Source organism: Zalophus californianus, chromosome 3 (assembly GCF_009762305.2).
Source record: "Zalophus californianus isolate mZalCal1 chromosome 3, mZalCal1.pri.v2, whole genome shotgun sequence".
Classification (NCBI taxonomy): domain Eukaryota; kingdom Metazoa; phylum Chordata; class Mammalia; order Carnivora; family Otariidae; genus Zalophus; species Zalophus californianus.
In genome coordinates, this window is record NC_045597.1 from 30,354,153 (window position 1) to 30,378,909 (window position 24,757).

Below are 24,757 nucleotides of genomic sequence, written 5' to 3' on the forward strand. Positions count from 1 at the left end.
TTTTCATCAGTGTTTTGTTAGCTTTTACTTTCTTGAATTTCATATAGTTCTTTCATATCTATTATTGTATCTATCTATATATGTTTTTTTTTGTGTGTTTCTTTGTGGTTTGTTTGTTTTTTTTTTTTTTTTTTGGTCAATCATCTAGCTGTCCCAGTACCTGGGGTTAACATTGAAGAACACCTTCAGTTACGACAAGAAGAAAAACGACAACGTGTAATCAGGAGACACAGATTAGAGGAAGGAAGAGGTAAGATGTAGCTGCAGAGAAAAAGTATATGAAAATCCATTTTCTTATCCTATACTGAGACCACTGAAAGTTTACAGAATAGGCTGACTTGTAAGACATTGCAATTAAAATTAGTAACATTATAGTAACATATGAAAATCATGTGAAAATATTCAGAGTATTTACATTTGTGCTATTAACATAGACTTAATTTAGTAGAATAGGGTGTTTATATAGTAAGTCAGGCATATTAAGAATTGTGCCATCTGCCAGCATCAAAAGCTATTAGCAATGGCAACTTTAAAAAAAGATATATATGAATTCTAAGAACTGGTCTTTCTCCCACATTTTGGACTCATGGTTGTTATTTAACCATAAACAACAAATTAGTTTAATATAGTATTTTAATTTCTGTTTTCTTAGTCATCTATGATCATTTCCATCTGAGCACGGTCCCAGCATTCTTCTTTCAATCCAGTGCATAATTATGTTTTTATATGTCTTCTTTTTTTTTTTCCCCAAAAAAGCTTATTCTGGTTATGTACAAGAAGGGTAAGTTGGAGAGTTTTGCAGGTTTTAATTGCAAAGATAGGTGTATTGTTTCTCTTTTCCTCATTGTTTATGACCATTTCTCAGCCTGAAAATACATTTCACTGTAGTTATATGCAGATAGTAAAATATAGATATTTTAATATACATCCAATGGCAGAGATAAATATAAATAAATATAAATATTAAAAAATAAATATTAAATATAAAAAAGCTGTTGTTGCCCAGTAGAATCTTTTCTTTGTAGGATTAAGACAGATGGTTAAAGAGATCTGTGATTTTATTCCTCTGCCAGGCAAAATCTTGATTGGAAATATTTACTGATACTGCATATTTTAAATGCTTGTTAGAAATGACGTGAGACTTGATAAATGAAATAAAATCTATTATCCATTTAACCACCATTACAAATTTTTTCTAGGTACTTTTTTTAATGTAAAATGGAATAAGTCATAAAATATATATCATGTTTGGTAAATTCTATTTTTATTAAACTTAAGTTGTAAAACATGCTTGGAACTTGATTGTTCTTTATAGGATCTGATAAACAATCTGATTAATTGATACAGGAATATTTGCTGTTAGCTTGGCTATGTTTACTTAAAATCATTACCTTTAAAAGCGGTTTATTTTAATGAGAATGTAGATACTGTCATTGTTTACATTATATAAATATAGGGAAAATGCATATTAAATGTTTTATAGAAAATAGGGTAAAATTTAAGTTCTAGGTCTTTATGACATATGGTAATTGAGTGACAATTTCTTTTAATATGATTTGTTTAAGGATAATTATTGGTGCATCTTTTTACTACCTGTTTTTTCTCTTTTGGGAAATATTGGGTTGAATCATATGAATTGACCTACAAAAAACATCAATTTCTTACGTTTCAAGCAAAGTATAGCAAATCCTTATGATGACATGTAATTGCTTGCTCTGCGTGTTTTGTTAGTTTTTTTCTCCCTCTGTAAAAAAGCTTTTCTTCTCTAGCTGTAGTATGTTTCTGCATATCAAAAGTAAAAGAATATTGATTATGCATTAGTTCAACAAAATTTTGTGATTGCAGAATATTCTTTTCCCATTTATTTTAAAATGTGTCATAGACCTTAAAAATATAAACTCTAGCCTTTCAAAGGTTTAAAAAACTCCATTATTTAAATATTTACAGAGATTTTATTACTGTATCTGATTTTATAAACACAGACTTATGTTCTAGGCAATTGCTGTATATTTTCTGACAAGTGCATTTCATCCTCTGTCCTCAATATATAGAAAGATTATTGGTGCACAGAAATTTTGTCTTGTCTTTATTTTTTGGTTGAGCTCTTTCTTACACATTTTTTTCATTACACATTTTTTCATTTTTGTTCAAACACAGTATATAGTAAAATATGTAGTAAATGTCTTGATGGGTTAGGATCTTCATTACGAATCATAATTATGGCATTCGTTACCTTATGTGATACTGAAATTTGTGCATATTAGAACCATGTCCTTGCTTTGCACAGTTGCCATCATTACTATGGAATTGTGCAGTGAGGACATGTTACAATATGCATGTTTCATTTAACACAGTACAATGCAAAGAGAAGCCTGTTTGTACATTTTGTTTTGTAAAAATACTTCTAAATAAGAATTTTAACTATGTACCCATTTTTAAAAGTCAGACTGTAGATTCTTATTCAGTGACTTTAGGAAATTCTTATACCATGTTAAATAATTGAAAACCAGTATGGTGATATGACACTTTTATCATATTATCTTTATATTCTTTCCCAGTACTCCATTGCTAGCAATTTTATAAGAAAACACAATAAAATGTACACAGAGATATATCCACACTTGCATAGGGAAAAAACTAGAAAGGTAAATACCAAAATGCTAGTAGTGATTTTTCCTGAAAAGTGAGTTTATAGGTGATTTTTATTTTGTTCTTTATAATGTGTTTCTAAATAATCTCCAATATGTGTATTACTTTATAAACGAAATAAGAGTTATGTTTTTAAAACTTAAGTCATTGTTTCTTGAAAAAATAAAGACGAGTTCTAAGGCATTTATACTTTACCTTTGCTTTTTAAAAAATATTTTTATGTTAATTGGATGGAGGAATGCCTTTTAAGTGGGGCACTTTTCATTATGGTAGGACAGTGGTTCTCAAAGTGGTCTCAAGGGAACCAGCATCACTGAGCACTTGTTACAGTTGCCTGTTCTCAGGCCCTACCTCAGACCCTCTGAATCAGAAATTCAGTGAGCAGAGCCCAGCAAACTCTTGTTTGAACAAGCCTACCAGGTAATTCTGGTGGTGCTAAAATGTGAGAACTGCTGCTCCCGGTCAGGGATGTTCAGAGTTGCTTCTGTGCACCTTCTACAGCAGAATACCTGGGCTTGCGTCCGAATTTCTGCATTCTGTTAAAGAGCTAGGGAGAATTGTTTGCCTTGTTTTGTCTTAATGAGGAAGACAAAACAAAGTAAAATAAATTTTTAGTATTCCAACTGCCACACATACCTGTATTTTTTTTCTTAGCCTCTTCTTGGTACTTTTTAGATATTAACAGTTTAGTGATAAGTTAGTAATTATACTCATTAATAATTGGCTTTTACCTCTGTTGAAATTTCAGAACTTCAGGATTAGATTATATCAAATTATTTTACTTGATTTATCTGTCTTATCCTATTTATCAAGTTTGTGTTGTTTCAAAGTTGATCAGAATTTTAGGACCTAGTCCTTGTATTAAAGCTTTGCTCAGTCTCAGGCCTACTTATGTAATTTAGCTGCAGCTGTTTATGACACAGACTTATATAATGGAATGTGCTGTTGAAAACTGAAAGAACAGTGTTATTACTGCATTTTTATTAATTTGGCACTTAGTCTTTAAATTTTTTATATTATTCTTTTAGGTAATGTTTTTCTTAAATGTATATTCTTAGGTACCAGTGTATTCATTTACATATTTTATTTCAGTGACATTTGTGATCAATTTTAGCTTTTTAGGTAATACAAGGTTGGTTGATGTTTAAATTCTCTGAGTCTTATATTAACTTTATAGGTGAAATGCTTGTTCAGTGGAATTTTTAAGTAGAACTCTCTTAACTCCTCAGAACTACTGGGTGATTGTATCAATAATCTTATCTTTGTATTCCTTTTCAGTGCTCTCTTGTAAGGAGAACTAAGGTCAAATAATGTTGGCTACTTCTCTTTCTTTTCCCTTAAATGTCATCAAACTTTCATAATTGGGAGCTGTAGACGCGGTGAGCTTATGCCCTGGCTTGCTTGGGAAGTCGCATTTTATGTTGACTCTCCAGGCCCTTTTCCTCTCAGTAGTTTCACTTGGATAATAGGTTCTGTGGTTAGTGAAGCCATGTGGCATGGCAGTCAGCACAACTTCTGAAGTTAGGCTTTGGTTCAGACCCTGGCTTCTTAACTGTTACTGGGGATGTATGATCCTGGAATTTAACCACTCTGAACCTCGCTTTTCTTAACCTTTAAAATGAGGATTACATGCAATGTAATAAGATAACCACTGGTAGAATTTTGGTGTACTTTCTTCCAATTTTTTTCTATTGTATACTTTTTGTTGAGTTATCTTATTTCATACTGTGATATATATTGGTGTCCTGTTTTTTTTCCCTTTGATATTATATCAGAAGAAAATTTTTGTGCTTTATTGCAGTGCCGTTTTAAAGTAATATGGGAATTCTCTTTATTTTCTAATCACGTTTTACACATTTCCAGTTGTATCACTGACAGTTTTGTTTTACGTATTTGGTTAATGTGATAGTATATACATTTTTTTTATCTTGCTTAAATTTTTTTCCTAACCTTCCCATTCTTTCTACCAAGCAAATGAGGTTTAATCTAATTGGTATACTTCCATATCTTACTCCATTATAATATATCTACACATATATCTACTATGCTGATATGTACACATGTATAGGCAAGTGTTTATTTACAAAGTGGCATTGTATTAGAGATACAGTTCTTTGCAGCATCTTTTTCTCATTTTACATCATGAAGACACAATTAGTAAATATTGGTCTACTACATTATATTTAAGAGCTATATAGTATATTGTAATGTGGCTGTACTGCAGTTTATTCAACTATTATTTTGTTGATGGACATTTAGGTTATTTTCAAGTTTTTGTGGGTTTTTCTACAATAAATATTTTTAAACTTATAGCCATATTGGAGTTTTTGTTTATATAGTAGAGCTTCCAAGAAATAGAATATCTGGGCCAGAGAGTGTTTATATTTTAAATTTTAACAGATATTTCAAATTGTTTTTGAAATGTTACAGGAGTTTATCTTCTCCAGACTAATATCTGAGAGTGATGTTTTCTTCTAGCATCATATGTATTGTTCTTCTTAATTTTTATAAAATATGATGAAGTGTTACCTCATTGCTGATTTAAAGAGCACAAAAGCATTTTCTGTGTAAAAAACCTACATAAAGATTTCTTGGGGTGCTTGGGTGGCTCAGTCAGTTAAGCATCTGACTCTTGATTTCGGACCAGGTCATGATCTCAGTGTTGTGGGATTGAGCCCTGCATCAGGCTAGCACTCATTGGGAAGTCTGTTTGAGAGTCTCTTTCCCTGTCCCTCTCCCTCTGCCCCTCCCCCTGCTCATGTGCTCATGCTCTCTCTCTCCCTCAAATAAATAAATAGATCTAAAAAAAAATTTCTCTACTGCCTCATCTCTTTTTACTCTTTTTCCTGTTCCCTATGCCTGTTTTTCCCCCCATATCTGTGAACCTTTGTAGTACTACTACCTCTTTAAGTCTTAGCTTATGTGGTATTTTCTCTTCTTGTACCCCAAAACTCCCTACATTCCCACTCTTAAGGTTTGCTGGCTGCCCCTTCAGTGTGCTTAATTTTCTCATAGCACACAGTCATAATTTCTTGTTGAGTTGTGTGTAAACTCTCCCTCCCTCCCCTCCCCACATTAGACTGCGAGCTTCTGAAAGCAGAGATGGTGTCTTGTTTTTCCAAGAGTTCCCAGGACCAAGTGTAGTGCCTGAAATTGGTCAGTACTTAATACGTCTTTGTTGACTAATTGAAAACATTTCACGGACGTCTCAACACCTCTACAATAAAGTTTCATGGTAGAAAAGGACTGTAATTATCTGTTTTTCATATGTAGCTCCAGACTCATTTCCTGCCACTTTCTGTTTCGTAACCCTGCATTCCATCCATTTCGGCTATGTGTGTTTTTAATGACTATACAATATTGTTTAATCTCTGCTTGCTTTCATAAATCCTGTTTCTTTTGCCTGGAATGCCCTCTCTTTCCTTCTTTCTCTTGGCAAACTTTTTCTTATTCTTTCACCCAAGTAGAATGATCACTTTTCATCCTTCAGGGTGTGTACAGATTTCCTTTATAACATTCATCACAACATATTGCAACTCTTACTTGTTTTATTTCTGTCTTCCCTATTGGACTAAATTCTAATGAGATCTGTGTCTTTGTCATAATATACATGTACCTGGTGTGTGTTACATTAAAGATAAAAAATGGCAAATAAGTGAATGACTGAACTATGTTTATAAGAAAAATTGTTTTAGTCCATGGGACTTGAATATTTTAGAACCTGATAGCCTGATATAAGTGGTGATTTAAATTGAGCTCAGATGGTATACTTTCTAGGCATGATTGCCTGTGGGCCTTCTAAATTTTTATATCAAGAGACCCTAAAAAGATTGAATTTAGTGAGAAGCTAAATAACTATGAATATTATGGGTATAATATTTTTATAGGAAGAAATAATATCCCAAGCAGACCATAGAAATCAGAAAAGAGTACTGTAACTTAATATTACTGTTATTTTGATATTTACAGTTCTTTGGGGGTAGTTGGAAAGTGTCTCATGCTTTTTAGAGTGGTTTATATTAATTGAAAAAAAAATGCATGTTGAAATAAGACATTTTGTTCATATTTATCTAATCTTAGCTTGAAAATAATTGGTACTGCATTACTAGGAAATAATATTTAATTTTTCTGTTAACTTTAAATTAGCATATTTCTATCTGTAGTAATCATAGACTATGTTATTTTTGGTTTTTCATAGAATTGGTGATGCCTGCATTTTTTATTTATATCTCAAGGCATAATTAAAATATGTTTTTCCTACCCATTTTTTAATATTTAATGAAGGGTACTTTGGTGTTGAATTTGCATTTGTCAAATTTTATTATAAGGCAGTAGTTTTATTTTGTTCCATTGTTAGAAAAATTAATTATAGCTGAAGTGGTATAGAGAATCATGAAAAAACTGGCTTTAATTAAAAACATTCAGTGCTTATGTACTGTCAATTCCCTTTTCAAATTTGGTAACTTCTTAATGGCAAATTTAGAGTGTTTTGAAATTTGCAGGCATTTTTGATGTTGCTCAAATTCAAGGAAGGGATAGTTCAATTCTATAAGAAAAGAACTGAAATTTTAAGATATAACTTAAAGTTTCCCTTTTTAAGCTAAGTGATAGTAGGGAAAAGCAAATTATAATTTTTATTGAAATTAATTTTGCTATTTTTTTCTTGAATATAAGTGGAAATAACTGTAATCTATGTGAATGTGCATCTGTATATGTGTGTGTATGTACATAGTGGAGCTTCAGAAAGAAATTATTTTATCAGAGAATTGTTAATGTTCCAAAAATGTTACTTGGATTAGATTACCCTCTTCAGTATCAATACCTTGTTTCTGATTTTGTATATGTTGTTACAGAAATCACATTTAAACTTAGATTTATTCTTTTTAGAAAATTAAATATAATTTCTATAGTCCTGTCCTCATAAAGTAGTGATTTTATATATATTCATGTCCATGAATGTGTGTCCATATGTGTATATGTCTATATCATATCATAGTAATTTTTGGTTTTGTTTTGTTTTTTGCTGTCTTGTTTTCCTACTTGTATGGCAGAATGTAGTTGAGTCAATAACATTTATCTTGGTTTTGTAGCAAGACTGATGTGGATATTAAATCTTGAAGACCTTCTTAAAATTTAATTATTAATTTAAAAATTATTTTGTTATTTTAATAGGAAATATATTGTCTTCTATTAATGGTTTACTAAGTTTGAATATATATGATATTAAAAATATTTGTAAGATGATTTGTTTTAATTGAACTTTCTGATTATGTTCTTGAGACTGTTAGTAACTATGTGATAATTTTATGAGTTAAAAGGAATTTTACTTTATCACCTATAGTTCAGATATTAAAACTTGTGTGTGGAATGGGGGTGGGGGATTAACGTGGGGGAACTGGGAGAAAAGTATAATGTCTAAAACAGTAAAGAATAAATTTCCATGCTTTTTAGTTTGAATTATTTTTATTCATTGTAGTGTTTTCATTTTGTGAGCTTTTCTATGCACATACAAAATGTTTCTCCTCAGGCCCCCTTGTATTTGCTGGTCCTATTTTTATGAACCATCGAGAACAGGCTCTAGCCAGACTCAGATCCCATCCAGCTCAGCTAAAGCATAAACGGGACAAGCACAAAGGTATTTGGTCTTCCTTATCAATTAGGTGGGATACTTCCCCAGTTTCTTCCACTCATTTGAATTTTGTCTCTGGGAAAATGCACAAACCTAATTCTTCTACTTTGCTTCTATCATTATATAGCCTGAGGAGAAAGAACATGCTGAAAGATGTACTGTTTGTCAGTGACTGTCAGTCTCATTTCTTTTTATTTGTTAACTTTAACGAAGAAGGCATTTTGCAGTGTATCTTTTTCTTTTCCATTTCTTTTCAAATTTCATAAAGCTGAGGGAAGGTAGAAAATATTGCTTTCTGTTCTTTATCCTTTATTATTTGCTCTTAGATGTCTGCTATCTGACATTTTATAGTCCTTTTTTAAAAAAATGCTTTAGAATTAACAAAATTACTAAATTCAGTGTATAAAGTGATAATGAGTTGTTTGCTATTATACTTTTCCATTGTTTTAATATTAAAGTTTATATACACAACACACACAAATTACTTGGTATTTGAGGGTTAAATGCTGATAGGTGTAAGCAAGGACTGTTCTAGTCCTCGAAAAGTGTCAGAGGTCTAGACAAGTCTGTGAGTTGACTAAGAATCTATTTCTGTCTAGTTCTTTGAGATCTCACAGCTCTGGATTAATTAGAAATATTCCTAAAGCAAGCTTATTTTCTTTTAAACTACAGCTATGAGTAAACTAAGATCAGGAAAGAATTTAATGCAGAAAATTTATAAATTTATATATAAATTCTGCCTTGAATCCTGGCATGTGAAGCAGGGACTCTTTGACAAGTATAACTTTCAGTTGCTGCTTTCTTAAATGCTCAGGATATACCCCACAAAATAGACTATAGTTTTAAACACATACATTCCATATGGACAAATTAACCTGTTTTGTGTCTTACTTTTCTTTTGCTGCAGAACTGTTACAGACTAATTTTATTTTTAAACTTTCATATGCAGTGTATTAAAATTAACTTTATTTACATTTGCCTCTATCAGCTTATCAGTTTGCCACTCAAAGCAAAGCCACAAAACAAAACAAAAACCCCTGTTATTAGTCAAAGCACTGGTGGGGCACTATTTAAGATACATTCTACAGAAATAAAAATGGAGAATATTTTAAATCTAATGTGATTAGCCATAGGAAAAATTTGTGATTGCTTTATTTACTGAGTGCCCTAATAATGCTATAAATATTTAAATCTAAGGAACGATATTTGGGGTATACTATATGTAAATTATTTAATTGCCAGAATCTCTGATCTCATATTTTATACTATGCCACTATTAGGATAGATTTTCTCAGTGTCTTTTTTTACTCCCATTTAATAGAAAGTGGAATTTTTCCAGTACTTTACCTGAGGTTAAATGTTCACATTTCATGAAACAGTTTAAAACTTTTTCAGCTCCATGTTAGTATCTTATGGCCAAACATCCTAATTTTTTGCAGAATTTGAAAATGAAATGCTAAATGAAGACTAGGGTTACAAATTTAAAACAGACTTTTCACAGTGTCTTCATTGAGTAGCTGCAAAAGTTAATCAACAGTAACTAGCCTCACTGCTATCTTATCTACCACAGGTTTATCTTATAACAAGACTGCGTTTTTGTAGCAACCTCTTTAGAAGGACTTACTTGTGGTATTACAGTATACAGCCAGTTGTGTGTGTGTATATGTGTTTTTATCAGGTTTTATAGAGGGAAACAGTTTCATCTCCTTACCACCAAAATGAATTTAAAGTGTAAGTAAGTAATATTTTATCAAATGGTGCTCTATTTTATATAGAGTATTAACTTACCACTCACTAATTGCTGTACACCCACAAATTCTCTCTCCCTGTTCCCTTTGCATTCACTGTCCCTGTCATTTAATCATCTTGCCTTGCACTGCTTTTGCTCTTGCTATATATAATCACGGTCTTTAATAAATTTTTCCTACGTATGTTTCTCTCTTTTTTTCTTACCCTGGTTGTCTTCCACTGAGAAATTTACTATATTAATTGCTGTGTTCTGTCTTACATTTAATTACACTGGAGGTACAAATTGTAGGATGGTAATAGTTAAAATTGTCTCCACTATAACTTTTTTGTGGGCGTGTGTGGAGGGTAAGAACTGTGGGTTTATTGTTCACAGGAGTGGGTTCTAAGATGGAAAGTTGGAAAGCTTCTGGCTAATTGGAGAGAATTCAGAGAAGGTCATAGAATCCATCCTGTTACAGGCAAAATCTGACTAGAGGCAAACTATATAAGTCTCAGTTAAGTATAGCATCTAATCCATAAAACATATAGTAAGTTTTTTAGAAATGTAACCACAGACTGTATTTCAAACAGATAAGTGGATTAACATTTGTTTCAGCTGTTCAGTGCCTTACATAGAAAAAGATTTTGATGTAGTACTCCTGGTTAGGAACATCTGAATTGCTCTGGAGACAGTCCTGAAATCTGGCTTGGAGTGACTAATGTGAAAGCCCGAAGGCTCACTGATAAAGATCTGTGTGTATTTTACACCTATTTTCTGTTTAGAAATGGTGTGGTGTAATGGAAATATTAGAGCCTTTGGAATTAGGCCTCAGTTTTAGTCCCAAATTTGTCATTTTTTAGAACTATGTGGCTGTTCATAAATTTCATAATCTCTTAGGCTTCAGTTTTCCTTTTTTTAAAAAATAAGAATGATAATTCCTAACTGATTATGTTGATATGAAGATTAAATTAAGATATATATGTATTTGTATATACATATATATTCTTTGAATTTTTGCTTTCTCTTTTAGAATTATCCAAAAGGCACAAAATTTGAGATTTGTTAAATATGTAATTAGTTTATTTTTACAAAAGGTTTAAGATGTCAGCCATTTGGTGTTTGTAAAATACATGAGCCTTGTTTTTTTAATTATGTTATGTTAATCACCATACATTACATCATTAGTTTTTGATGTAGCGTTCCATGATCCATTGTTTGTGTATAACACCCAGTGCTCCATGCAGAACGTGCCCTCTTTAATACCCATCACCAGGCTAACCCATTCCCTCACCCCCCTCCCCTCTAGAACCCTCAGTTTGTTTCTCAGAGTCCATAGTCTCTCATGGTTCGTCTCCCCCTCCGATTTCCCCCCTTCATTCTTCCCTTCCTGCTATCTTCTTCTTTTTTTTTTTTTTAACATATAATGTATTATTTGTTTCAGAGGTACAGGTCTGTGATCCAACAGTCTTCCTCAATTCACAGCGCTCACCATAGCACATACCCTCCCCAGTGTCTGTCACCCAGCCCCCCATCCCTCCCACCCCCCACCACTCCAGCAACCCTCAGTTTGTTTCCTGAGATTAAGAATTCCTCCTATCAGTGAGGTCATATGATACATGTCTTTCTCTATTGACTTATTTTACTCAGCATAATACCCTCCAGTTCCATCTACGTCATTGAGCCTTGTTTTTGATCAAACTTCAAAGTTGCCCTACTACTTATTACTAGGGCTGGTTACTTAACCCTTCTAAGCCTTGGTTTTCCCAGCTGCAAAGCAGAGTAACAATACTGGTATCATCAGATTATTGTATTGATTTTAAAAAGCAACAATAGTGAATATTGATTGAGCACTTTTTATATATTATTTCACTTAATCCTCATGAGGACCTTGTGAAGTAATGTCTATTATTGCTATTTTATAGATGGGAAAGCAAAAGCTTTAAGAAGGTCCAGTGTCCAGTTGTCATACAGCTAGCAAATAGGAGAGCCAGAATTCCAATTCAAGTCTCTTAGTCTTCAATGCCCCAAAGCACTTCTCCACTGTACTATTTAAATTTTCACAGTGTTTAGCATAAAGTAAGTGCGTAGCTAATTGTATTTGATAAGTGCTTTGCTGTTTTCTTTTAGTCATTTTGCTCAACGTACTCACTGTGTTCTGTGATACATTTTGTGATATGCATGACTATAAGATTACCCAGGAAAGTGTAAATTTAAGTAAAGATTAAAATTAAAAGTTAGAGTCCTTTAGATATTGAATCTTCTTTTCTCTATCTGTGTACACAAATATGCATAAATAGTGTAGCATATATATATATATACAATATTTTAGGTATCTGTCAAAGCTATTATAGTTTCATTATTACATATGTATGAACACACTTATATTAGGGGAAAATGCAGATATGCTTATACCTAAATGGCCAATTATAAGAATATTCAGACCTAATTATTTTTCCTGCAAATCTGAGATTAACTTTGTTGCTGCTCATTATCACTTTACTGAATAACGAGCTTGAGCAGAATTAATCCTGCTGAGTTTCACTTGCTGATTCTTGAATTGACACTGAATTTTTGGCTATGAATCAGGTACCTTTTTTTTTTCTTTGATAACCTGTAAATTTCTAAACTGTTAGAAGTATACTTGATCTTTTAAACTGACATCAAATACTAGATACAGATACATATTTTTTAAAATTCTTCCACTACTGCTGATAATGATCAAGAACTTTATCCCTGTTTTTTTTTCTTTTACTTGTTATGTTTTCACCATCTATAATAATTGAGAGATTATTTTATATAATTAGATATAGGTTTGTTTAGATGAACTTGAACAAAATGTTTCCAGTATTATTTTTACCTTTAAATAATAACTAATACTTTTTTAATCACTATGATTTTAATTAGTAAATTACTAGGTTTTTGGTTTTTTTCTCCTTCCCTGATGCTATACCTCTGTTGTGGGATTTGTATCTATATTAATCTCTGACTCATGGGAGAGGGCAAAATGCTAAACTCAAAGGTAAAAACTTCTAATTAAGCATCAATACATCTATATAAAGTGGAATGATACTTGTAATATTGAATTTAGCTAAGTCTGACAAAATCATGTGAACACTGTTTTCTCTCTTAGATTTAGTTTTAATAATTAGATATTTTTACCAATTGAGATAAAGCTATAAAATTTCTATACATCTGTCATCTTTAGTTTTTAAACAATACTTATTCCTTTTTGTATAGGCCCTTATTTATATTAACCATTCCACTGTCTTTCCAAGATGAGGAGTCTCTGAAGTAAGATTGTATTTCATTTTGGATGGAGTTAAACAAAGTGTTGTTATTTTTTTTCTTTTTAGGCCATTCATTCTTGCAGATTTAATTTGGCAAACCCACATTAGATAATTTAGCAAAAGAGGAATCCTGTTCTTTATCCTATTATAGTAAAACCTCTCACTAATTCAGAATTTATTATACTTCAGATGCAGTATTTGTGATCTTTTTTGAGTAAAAAAATCAAAGTAATTTCTTCCTCTGAATTTTCAGGGTCATACTTATAAGGGGAAACCTGTCTAAAACACTAGCTTTTCAAACCAAGGGCTCAAGAAATGAAGGATTCCTTCAACGTGCCTTCAACCTCTGGGTCCAGCAATTAATTCTTGTATGTTAAAGGACTTTTATGTTTATGGTACATTTTTATGTAATATAGGCCTATTTTGAATTATAATGTAGGTAACCACATTTTATTTATTGTAGCATTTAATCTATACTCTGTACTGCTTGTGAAGGTATGAGAACTGAATTTTTATCTAAATGTTTTATGATTAAGACTTTCTCAGTAAGTCATATGGGCCAACCCATTCTATGTTATTCCGAATTAGTGAGGTTTTACTGTCCTAGTGTTATAAAGAGTTTAAAGATTTTTGAAATAATAGAAAGTTAGTTATAAAAAGGGAACTCATAATTTAGGCCATCTTGTCTTACCTGGATTATTACTAAAGGTTAGAAATATTATATAAAAAAGAAAGGGTAACATTGAACATAAAAGGATTTGATGTTTTTCTGTCTAGCATTCTAAAATGGTCAATAAAAATTCAGATGTAATTAAAATGTGTAGGTCCACATGTGTATCTGCATATTATACACACTTGTTTAGAGTTGCTATACCACATGAGAGTGGCTTAGACTAGTTGACTTTTTAAAATTCCTTCCAGATTTACATTTATTCCATGTGCAAGGAATTTGAATCTTGATGATACAGAGGTCATATGTTAGTGATGTATAGTTTTAGATTAGGAAAAATGAGTTGTCTCCCTTATTTACACATTCCAAACTAAAGTTTTATATTCTGGAATGTGGATTTTATTTTATGGTCAGAATGCCAGAATATTCAAAGTCAAATGTAAAAAGTAGGGGTGGAGGAAAATGCTTGAAGCAAGTTGAAGGGGGGAAATTATAAAAAGAAGGGGGGAAGAAAGAAGAACTGAAACAGAAAGGTTTGGTTGAGAGTAGTGTTTGGGGGCCAGAAGAAGACCACAAAGTAGAATGGCTGAGGGCACGGTGGGACAGGAAAGGTGAACAAGAGCCAGCCATTGGATTACAGTATATTGGATAAAGCTCTTTGGTCTTTATACATTTTTTAAAGTTCAATTGAGTGTAACAATACTGATGGATAGGGTAGCCTTTCTGAGATGTATATGGGAAATCTAAGTCATTTGCAACTCAAATGGGAATTTTTTTTTTTAAGTGGCTGGTACTAACACTATCACTGAGTTAAAAATAATTGTTAAATGACTTTGCATGCAGTTATTTTTATGCAAACTAAATTTTCCCATGTAAACTATTTAGGATTTTGTTTTTTGTATAATTTAATGACCCATTTACATTACATAACTGACTAGCTTAATAGTTTTTATCCATAACCAAATCTTTTCTCTGTTTTTATTGATTTAGTGATATTTGCAAACAGAAATATATAGTATATCTTTCCAAAATTGCTTCTTTGCAGGTAGATTCTTGATCTATCACTTCTAACAGCTGCAGATTCTTCTTGCTTATTTCTCTTAACATTTTTCTCTTGGTCTTCCATAGTAAACTGATTTAAAGTTTTATTTTGAAGATGAATAATGGCTTAATCACAAATTATGACACTTACAGATGGAAGTGGAGAACGAGGAGAAAAAGATGCCAGCAAAATCACAACATATCCTCCAGGCTCTGTGCGATTTGACTGTGAGCTTCGGGCAGTACAAGTCAGCTGTGGATTTCACCATTCAGGTAGCAGCTGGAACTTTAGGGTATAACTGCATTTTTACAATTGTGCTAAATAACGTATTTGTTTAGTTTTGACAAATGTAGTCTATTAAGTATGTGTTAAAAGCTGTAGTATGGCAATTTCTCTCCAATCTGTAAAAGCTTTGTATTTGTTACAGAATCTCTTTTTAAAAACTGTGGCATGATAGAATAGGTATTTGTCTGGAAATCTGGTTTTTAATTTGTCTTCTGATGGACTTATTTTATAATTCAATTAAGGAAACTCCTGAAGATGAAATAATCCCTAAAATCCCTTTGCACTCTAGGATTCTGCGATTTTTATCACCCGGTCTCATATTTTGCTACTGTTCAATGAAAAATGTGTATCAACAAATTTCTTTTCTTAAAATGTAGAAAATAATTAAATTCTTAGTAAATTATTGGCATTTGACCTATATAGTGTAGGTTGTACTATTCAACTGTTATAAAAATAAAAAATGTTAAATTCTTTCTTTGGTACTAAATATATTTCCTTATTTGATAAGGCATTGACAGATATTAAGGTTCTAACATTCACTGAAGTTGTGCATAAATTGTACAGAGCTCAAACCCGTGTGCTACCTATATGATTATCCTAGATATGAGAGAACATTATTTTCTATGGAATTTTCTACTCATTATTGAAAAGGTTTTACAGTTGGCCCAAACTGGTATCTTATTAAATATTAATATTGTTAAAGGGTATTTATAAGAATTTTAATGTATTATGAACTAAAATTATATTATCTTACTAAATATAAATTGCCTGTGATTCAATTACCCTTTTTTTTTTTAAGTTTTTATTTTAATCATCTGGTGCTCACATGACTGGTGCACTCCTTAACCTCCATCACCTACGTCACCCATCCTCCCACCCACCTCCCCTCTGGTGACCATCAGTTGGTTCTCTGTGGTTAAGAATCTGTTTCTTGGTTTGTCTCTCTCAATCTCTTTTTTTTCCCCTTTGCTCATTTGTTTTGTTTCTTAAATTCTACATATGAGTGAAATCATATAGTATTTGTCTTTCTCTGACTTTCTTTTATTCTCTAAATCCATCCATGTTGTTGCAAATGGCAAGATTTCATTCTTTTTTATGGCTGAATAATATTACATTGTATATATGTATGCTGCATATTCTTTATCCATTGATGTCAATTACCCATTTTAATGGCTCTAAATTTTAAATAGTATTATACTGCTTTCAGAATTGTTACGATAGAAATATAAAATGCATATAATTAAAAAAAGCTGTGTATTTTGGTTTCAGTGGTTTTAATGGAAAATGGAGATGTCTATACGTTTGGATATGGGCAGCATGGGCAACTAGGACATGGAGATGTCAATTCCAGGTACTCTGACTTGAAGATACTGTTTTGTTTTGCTTTCTTTTTCTTTTTTCTTTCTAAATATATATTTCTACACTTGAAATTGTGTTTATACCACTGTTTTGTAAAGTGTAGCCCATAAATTATTGGTGGATCTTGATTTTGTGGTTGAGTGCTTTTGTGAGGATGGATTATTTTGTGGTTTCAGAAGAAAAGTTGATTTACATTTTATACATTTAAAATATAAGATTAACTATGATTATCACAAAATCCTACCATATTCTTAATAATTACTGTTTTTTTAAAGGCTGTTCATGGCAATAGAAAAGACAGTGAATATCCCAAATTGCATTTTTTAAAGTCAGCAATGGATTCATTCATATTCCTTGATGTTGTCTGTTTTGAAATTTTGGTCTAATATTAACATGAAATCATGGAAGCATTTGAATAATTTTTAAACAAAACCTGTGGTCTCTCAGAGAAAACTATTTGACTTAATCCGGAATAGTGAAGAACTAATTGTGGTGGAGGCTACCAGACATCGCCTCATACTCATTCTTCCGTACTTCATTTAGGAGTAGAGTTTTAGTTGGTGACATGACCATGCAGCTAAAGACTTTGTTTTCCTGCCTCCATTGCTGCAGAGTATGGCCATGTGAATTAAAATGATTTGTGTTTTGGAACCATGCTCCTCTCCTTCCTTCCCAGCTTGCTACCTGGAATCCATGTCGATACAGCAATCATAAATTGGAAACCATGTATTGAGATTGGCAGAGCTACAAGATAGAAATAGTCTGAGTCCCTGACACCGTAGAACTGCCACATTGGCTCCTTACAAGTGGACGCTTAGCTGAGAGAGAAATAAACTTCTATCTTGTTTAAGTCCCTGTTAACTTTGGCTTTCCTAAAACAGCTGAATCCATTTCCTGCTTAGTGTAGTAGTGAGAATGCTTTTGGCCAAAAGTATAGAAAATCCATCTTTATTAGTTCAGGACTTGAAGAAGAAGTTGCTAAGACAGGATGTGATGTGCAAAGGATTCATTGGGAGAAAGCTCCTGTGGAAGTTAAAAGCGAAAAGAGCAGGAATAAGCAGGGAAAACTGTCAGACACAATGCACAGGTCACAGGTCTGACCCCTGAGAGAGGAAGGAAGGAAGAAGGTTAGAGTAGGAAGTGTCTAAAGTGAAGTGCGGTTCTGAGAGAGTTTCAGGCAGGCAGTGGGGTGTCCTCAAGCTGAGGTTGCCTTTGGAGGAGCCCCAAACTGGGCAGGATGGTCCAGCTCAGACATAGGCTGGCAGCAACCTAGGGGAAGAATGGCCGCATGGATCCAAAGGGACAGCATCTAAGGCTGTCAGTCAGCTATGCTCCCTAAAGTAGTGTGTCAGAGATCTGAGTGATCCACATATATGGCTGCCTCACCATTGAAACCAGCCTTATTGATCAAGTCTGGAGATAGGTACGGCAGCTTTAGGCCAGACTTGACTTACTAATTCATTTCGCCATAAGAACCTTCTTTTGTGAATCTCTGTTCTGCCTCATTCTCCCTTGTAGTCATAAGATACCTGCCAGAATCAACTGGGTGTATATGGTTTCTCTTTTACATACAGTGAATTACTCTAGTCATTAAATAAAATCCAGGATTTTCACTTTGTTCTGAAACCACCCCATTACTCTGGTAGGGATGCAGTTATTGCCATTTATATGGTAAAGACCAGTGATTCTTAATCCTGGCTGCATATTGGAATTACCTAGGGAACATGTCCCTAGGTAATCATTTTATCACAAATCATTTTAATTCACATGGCCATACTCTGCAGCAATGGAGGCAGGAAAACGAAGTCTTTAGCTGCATGGTCATGTCAGAAATCCTATGCCTGGATTCTACCTCTAGAATTTCTGAGAAGTGTATGTTGGGAGGTGGGGGTGGGGTGGAGGTGGATGGAGGCAGCAAGGGCAGTGCTGGATAGGTTCAAGAGTTTTTCCTAAAAGCTGTCCATACTCTAATGTGCATCAGGATTAAGAACCACTCACTGTCCCTTGAGGGCAGGGTCAGACCCATTTGCAGTGCATACAAAATGGGTATGAAATGGAATGTCCTAGTTACTTTGATGAATGTTGTTGCTAATGAGAAGAGATGATTAAGGAACCATTAAGTTGAATTTCTCACTAAAAATATAGTGTAGCATACATCTGATATTCTTGTCAAGAGATTTGTAAAGCTATCACAATCTTTTTCCTTTTATTTAAGTGTTTTATTTTAATACTAGTTAGTTAACAAAAGCTATCACAATCTTAATGACAAATATTACGCTTGGAAAGAGAACAAAAGGTCTTTGGCAGTTAGTTTATCAAGTATCACTGGATATGACATTTGGATATTGGATGTTGGACATGATAAAATATCAATGTCTTGCAGGGTTGAGCAGTTACAGTCAGGTGTTAGAAGGCAACAGATATTTTGCTTTATAGTGGAATGACATCGTTGATATGCAGAGACTGAGTCAGGGTTGTAATTTGTATGGGGAAGAATTTGGCAACTTTTCTGTTTTTCACTGAGGCTCATGACACAGGAGAAGAGGGTTTATCATCATCTTCATTATCATCAGCATCATCATTGTTGCTGTTATTGATTACTTTGTAGTCATGGCATAAGCTGAGAAAAGTGCATTACGGTTAGGCATGATGGACCATCAATTGTGTGCAACAAGGGGGCGCTTCTTCACAAGTCGTACTTTGTACTTAGATGCCATTCCACAGAAAGTAATTGGCAAAACACCATATTTCATGGTCTCTCCTGAGTGGGAGGGAAATAGTGAAAATCATGATTATAATCAAGTCACAGCTCTGCGGTAACTGCAATACGAAGAACGATCAGCATAGGCACAAGATTCTGCTACACTACATTGAGGTGTAATGGCTGTTGAAAGAGAAGTGCTCTTGTCAGCTTTTAAAATAAAGAGGTTACCTAAAAACACTGTCTCGTTGACCTGATTATATCAGTGAGCACCATCCCTTAATTTGCAGTAACTTGCTCAGGTGATGATATCATAACAGTATGGTGAGTATTTTGAATAGCTGGAATTTATCATCTTCACAAAAATATAATTGGTTTAAATTATTAAAAAGATTTCAGGGTTTCTTAAGAAGATTAAACTCTGGTGGAGTTTGCTTTAACTGCTCAAAGTTGTTCTTTTCCCACAGGTACATTTCCATTCCTGGTTCCATTGAGTTGTAACTGGAAGGTTGTAGCATGTGGTGTGGGGAGAGTAAACTGGGTAACCCAGTGAAATAATGCTTACACACTATGCCTGGTGTGCTAAATAGAAATTAGCCAAAACCGTTTCTGTTGTAACCACTCTAGTTACCCTTTTTGTCTTGACCTATGTGGGACTTGGAAGGCAGGACACAGGAACTGTGGTACTAATTCAGAAACGAATTGGCCATGTATGTGGAAGAACAGCCCCAGGAGGAACAGAGCCCCTCTAGCATACATGTTAACTACCACAAAGACATTTAATAGATATTTAGTTAAAGGGGGTGGTTGGGGGCTATTTTTAAAAGTTTGTAGTAATCAAGTGCTTTTAACTGGAATTTAATGTGTGGTTAATGGAAGGTCAGTATTGAAGTGTGCATGGTGGCAAAGATTAACAAAATGTAACTGATGGTCGCCTTACTTAATGTGTCATCTTGGCAGAATGACTGAGTTCATTCTCTGGTTTGGGTCCTGATTCTATCACCTGGTGCCCGTGTATTACCTTGGCCAAGTTGTTTAACTTTTCTTTGTCTCCGTTTCTTCCTCTGTTTAACTGGAGTAAGTATATTTTCCTCTGAAGGTTCTTGTGAGAATTCAGGGTGATCATGCCTGTCACTTAGCACAGGGCCTAGTCCACAGTAAGTGCTCAGTGATGTTAGCTGCTGCTTTTTAAAGTGAATGTCAGAAAGCTTGTGAGGGCTTCTGTATATTCTTATGACATGAGTCTACTAACCCTCTTTTTGGTTTGTTTATTTTGTTCAGTATGCTTCTGTATGTCTGAATTCCACTTTTTTTTTTTTTACCATTTTCAGTAAACCTTAACCTGGATGTTGGCAAAGAGATTATATAGTTTAGATGCTTTTATTCTCTGTTATCCAGTAGAATTTTTATCATTCTTATAGTGTTTTTGAGTTTTTTCTTTTTCTTGCTAGACTATCTTCATTCTGCATTAATATATTACCTAATCATAGTATCTGGAACCATTTAGAGAAGGTTGAAATCTTTGCTTCATCTCTTACCAACTATATAACTGCAATTTACTAGGCCTTACTTTAAATATCCCATAGGATTGTTGAAGAATTAATGCAGTGTATGTAAAATGCCTAGTGTGCACACATGCGTGCAAACATACACATGTAGTTTTTCTTTCCCGTTCTTCCTGTGTAGTCAAAATAATTTAATAAATGGGCTCACTAATATTATGGAAAGGGTTCAAAGACTGTATTAGAAAGTCTGCCACCAGCTCTTGGGAAAGTGCTTGAAGCTCTTCAGATCTACCCATAGAGTTATTTTAATAATCAGTGATAGTTTACATGAAAGTGCTTTGCAAACTAGGGACAAGTGAACTGTTATAAGAATGTTCCTTTTGTTCTTTGCTACTGGACATTTAGAGAGCAGTAGTTCACCATATAGCCCTTGGGGCAGTTGTTTTTTTGTCACAACTTCCTGTAGCTCAGAGTTGAAAACCGTTTACCTTTCACTACTATTCTTGGTCATATTACTCCATCCACAAGTTAAAAAACTACTGCTCTTTTGAGGCGGGGCCGTTGGGCTTGACTCCCCTTTTTTTACTTACCATTCACTCAGTTACCTTTCATTGATCTAAAATTTCGTATCTGTTTCACAGTGTTTTCTGACTCAGAGTCTTGTCACACTCATGAGTGACTTTTTTCTCCTTGTCAGTGGTCCCATACAATATACTTATCTTGACACCTTCTATCTAGTAAATTTTACTTCCACATTCATGATAGTTATCTTGGATCCATCTTCGATCCAGCACAGCTCCAGCTCTGAATTCTTAAGTTTAAACACCTCATAATCTGATGATAATTTCTTTTTCTGTTACTTAGCTTTACTTTACTTGGCCTTTAACTTTATCAGTGCTTCATTCCCCATTGCCCTTTACATTTTTACTCTCTTCTACCTTTTTTTACTTTATTTTCTTCCCAAGTTAGAGATTGTTATTTATTCTCTTCACCTATACTCTCACCAGTAACCTCAGTTTTCTTTCCCTCTTGATCTCAGTGCTAGGGCATGGCACTTCCAGCATGGATCAATCTATCTGTGTTTTCCATGTCTAACTTAGGCTTCTGGAAAAAAGTAAATCACTGTATGTGTGCAGATTGTTACCTGACTTCCAGATTCAACCAGGGCTTCTATAATGGGCAATCATTGTTCTGCTTTGTGGTTTTGAACTATTTGGTTTAACACTTCTTGAGAATTTGATGAAAGATGGGGTCTGTCTTCAGAACAGTAGATATAAGAATATACACGTAAAGGTTGGCTTACAAATTTAGAAGGTTCACAGATCTCCTGAAGCTCACTCATAGACTTCCTAGTAGCCTTTGAATCTTAGTTAAAAACTCCTGGTCTATGTATTTATTTGTTCCATTCACCACCATCCCTTTTCTGTAATCTTCAGATCCTCTGCTTTACCCATTTCCTCCTTCTATTCCATCACAGCAGAAATAAAAACCATTAGGTGGGAAATTCTTCAACCCACCAACTCTACAAACCTATCTGCATCCATACTACTTCTTTTGCTCCTTTTTCATGTTACTTTGAAAGAGGGACCTGTTCTCATCCATGTTATGAAGCCTACCTACCTTTTCCTTAGGGATCTTGCCCTGTTTCTCTTTCTCCTCTCTAAACTGTATCTTTAGCCTTTTTATCTCCACTCATGCTTTTAAACTTATATAAATCTCTATCATCTTAAAAGGAACAAAGCCTCCTTGAGCTTCATTTTCCCTTTAGCTGTTGGTTCTCCTTTATTTTTCTTTTTTGTGTGGAGATTCTTGAAGGGGTTTTTGCATAGTCTCTGACCCCACTGTTAACTCTTCATCTGCTAGTTTTGTGCCTGTTTTCCACCAAAGAGACCTTTTTCTTATTAAATCGAGGGGTCATTTGTATGTGTATCTAGAGTATTTAGCATGTACAGTATTTCCCCCTTCTTGAAACCTTCTCTTCTGCTAACTGTCTTCATACCACATTTTTCCCAGAGGTCATTCTTCCTCTTTGTTATGTCTGGGATTGCTGTGAGCTCTTCCTCTGTCCATACCTGACGTGTTAGAAGAAACATAATAAAAATTAAGATCTCTTCTTTGCTCTGATTGTCTTCCTAGATCTCATTCATTTTCATGGCTTAAGTGAATGTTACCACCATCTACCTTGTTGCTTAAGCAAAATACCTTCCTGCCCCATATCGGTCACCTGCCAAGTCTAGTCAGTTCTGTTCCTTACAGCTATCAAATTCATTCATTTCTTTGAATTCATACTGTTTTTTGTTCAGGTCTTCATCATAACTCCCCAGATTATTGCAAGATTTTCATAACTAGGTTTCCAGGTACTATTCATTGCAGCCTGAATAACCATTAGAAAATATATTTTATGTAATTTTTTAAAAATTTAAATTATGGGGCGCCTGGATGGCTCAGTCGATCTGACTCTTGATTTCACCTCAGGTCATGATCTCAGGGTCATGAGATCAAGCCCTGCGTCAGGCTCCGCACTGAGCATGGAGCCTGCTTAGGATTCTGTCTCCTTCTCCCTTTACCCCTCCTGCCTGCTCGTGCTGTCTCTCTTTCTCTCTAAATAAAAAAAATTAAATTTTAAAAAGTTTAAAGTATCTGAATTGTCTCTAAAACAGAGCTCTCCTATTATGTGTCTACTATTTCTACAGTGATTATTCTAATCACAGATAATGATTATTAAAAGTGGTTAATAAATGCTTAATAAAGTCATACAAGGATGGATACAATGAATGTAAGGATGTCCTTTATTGTAATAGTTACCATTTACTCAGTGTTAAATGTGTGCTAGACGTTGATCCAAGCACTTGACATATATGAACTTCTCTATTGTTCATAGGAACCCTACGGGGTAGGTACTGTTTAATATTATCCTCTATGTTATAGAAGAGAAAACTAAAATACAAGAAGGATGAGTACCTTGCTCACAGTCTTGGTCACTGCTGTTGTGTGGTGGAGCCAGGGTTTACACCCAGGCAGTCTAGCTCTAGAGTTTGAGCATCCAGTCACTGCTCTAGTGCCGCTCGCCATACTGTATTCTGATTTCATTAACCACTATGTTAAAATCTAGAATTATAGCTCAGTTAAAAAGCTAGAAAAAATTATATAGAATTGATTGTTTTGTATAGCTCCTGGATTGAATTCCTGTGAAAGCAGCGTATGATTTTTATTTCATCTAATAAATATTTATAGAGATCTCTAACATGCCATTGCTATAAAAGGTAAATTTTTTTCCTTTTAAAACAAAGGTAGCACCAGTCTTTCAGAAAAAATAAAAATTATGTGTCCGCAAGTAGGGTAGTAAATTCAGGAAATCTTTAATAATCTCTTTAAAGTTAGTGATAATGTCTTTTTCATCTTTGTATATCGGGCACCTAGGATGAAGGCAGGCATATAGTATCTCAATAATATTTACTAAATATACTAGTAGTGCCTTTTATCTCTTCTACTCCTTATTGCAATGTTTATTTATTGCTTTTTATTTCGGTTGAGTCTTGTAAGAAATTGACTTAATTTTTTTTTTTTTTTTAACCTAGGGGATGTCCCACTCTTGTTCAAGCTTTGCCAGGCCCTAGCACACAAGTAACTGCAGGCAGCAACCACACGGCAGTACTTTTAATGGATGGACAGGTCTTCACATTTGGAAGTTTTTCTGTAAGGAATTTTTTAAGCATTAATAGTATTGCACTGTACCATTGCCTTACAATTTGTCTGTGTCAGCTATTTTTCCTGGTTTCAGTGAAATTCTTGTGTTATAATTATTGCATATGCATATTTCCTATCATCCAGCACGCACAAGACCTGAATGACATTACTGTGAAATAATTATCTTCTCTAGTGTAGTATTAGGATTTATTAA

General features: G+C 33.7%; 1 protein-coding gene across 12 annotated transcripts in view; it reads left to right on the top strand.

The window, feature by feature from the left end:
* Positions 1-24,757, top strand: part of MYCBP2 (MYC binding protein 2) — a 269,922-nt gene that overhangs the window by 77,056 nt on the left and 168,109 nt on the right. For 10 of the 12 annotated variants that reach the window (XM_027591552.2, XM_027591553.2, XM_027591557.2 and 7 more), the window contains exons 17-21: positions 149-250; positions 8,177-8,284; positions 15,159-15,278; positions 16,561-16,642; positions 24,435-24,552. In XM_027591552.2, the coding sequence (XP_027447353.1) occupies positions 149-250; positions 8,177-8,284; positions 15,159-15,278; positions 16,561-16,642; positions 24,435-24,552 (530 nt within the window). The remainder of the gene's footprint in view (positions 1-148; positions 251-8,176; positions 8,285-15,158; positions 15,279-16,560; positions 16,643-24,434; positions 24,553-24,757) is intronic. The other 2 variants (XM_027591559.2, XM_027591558.2) reach the window with 2 other exon arrangements.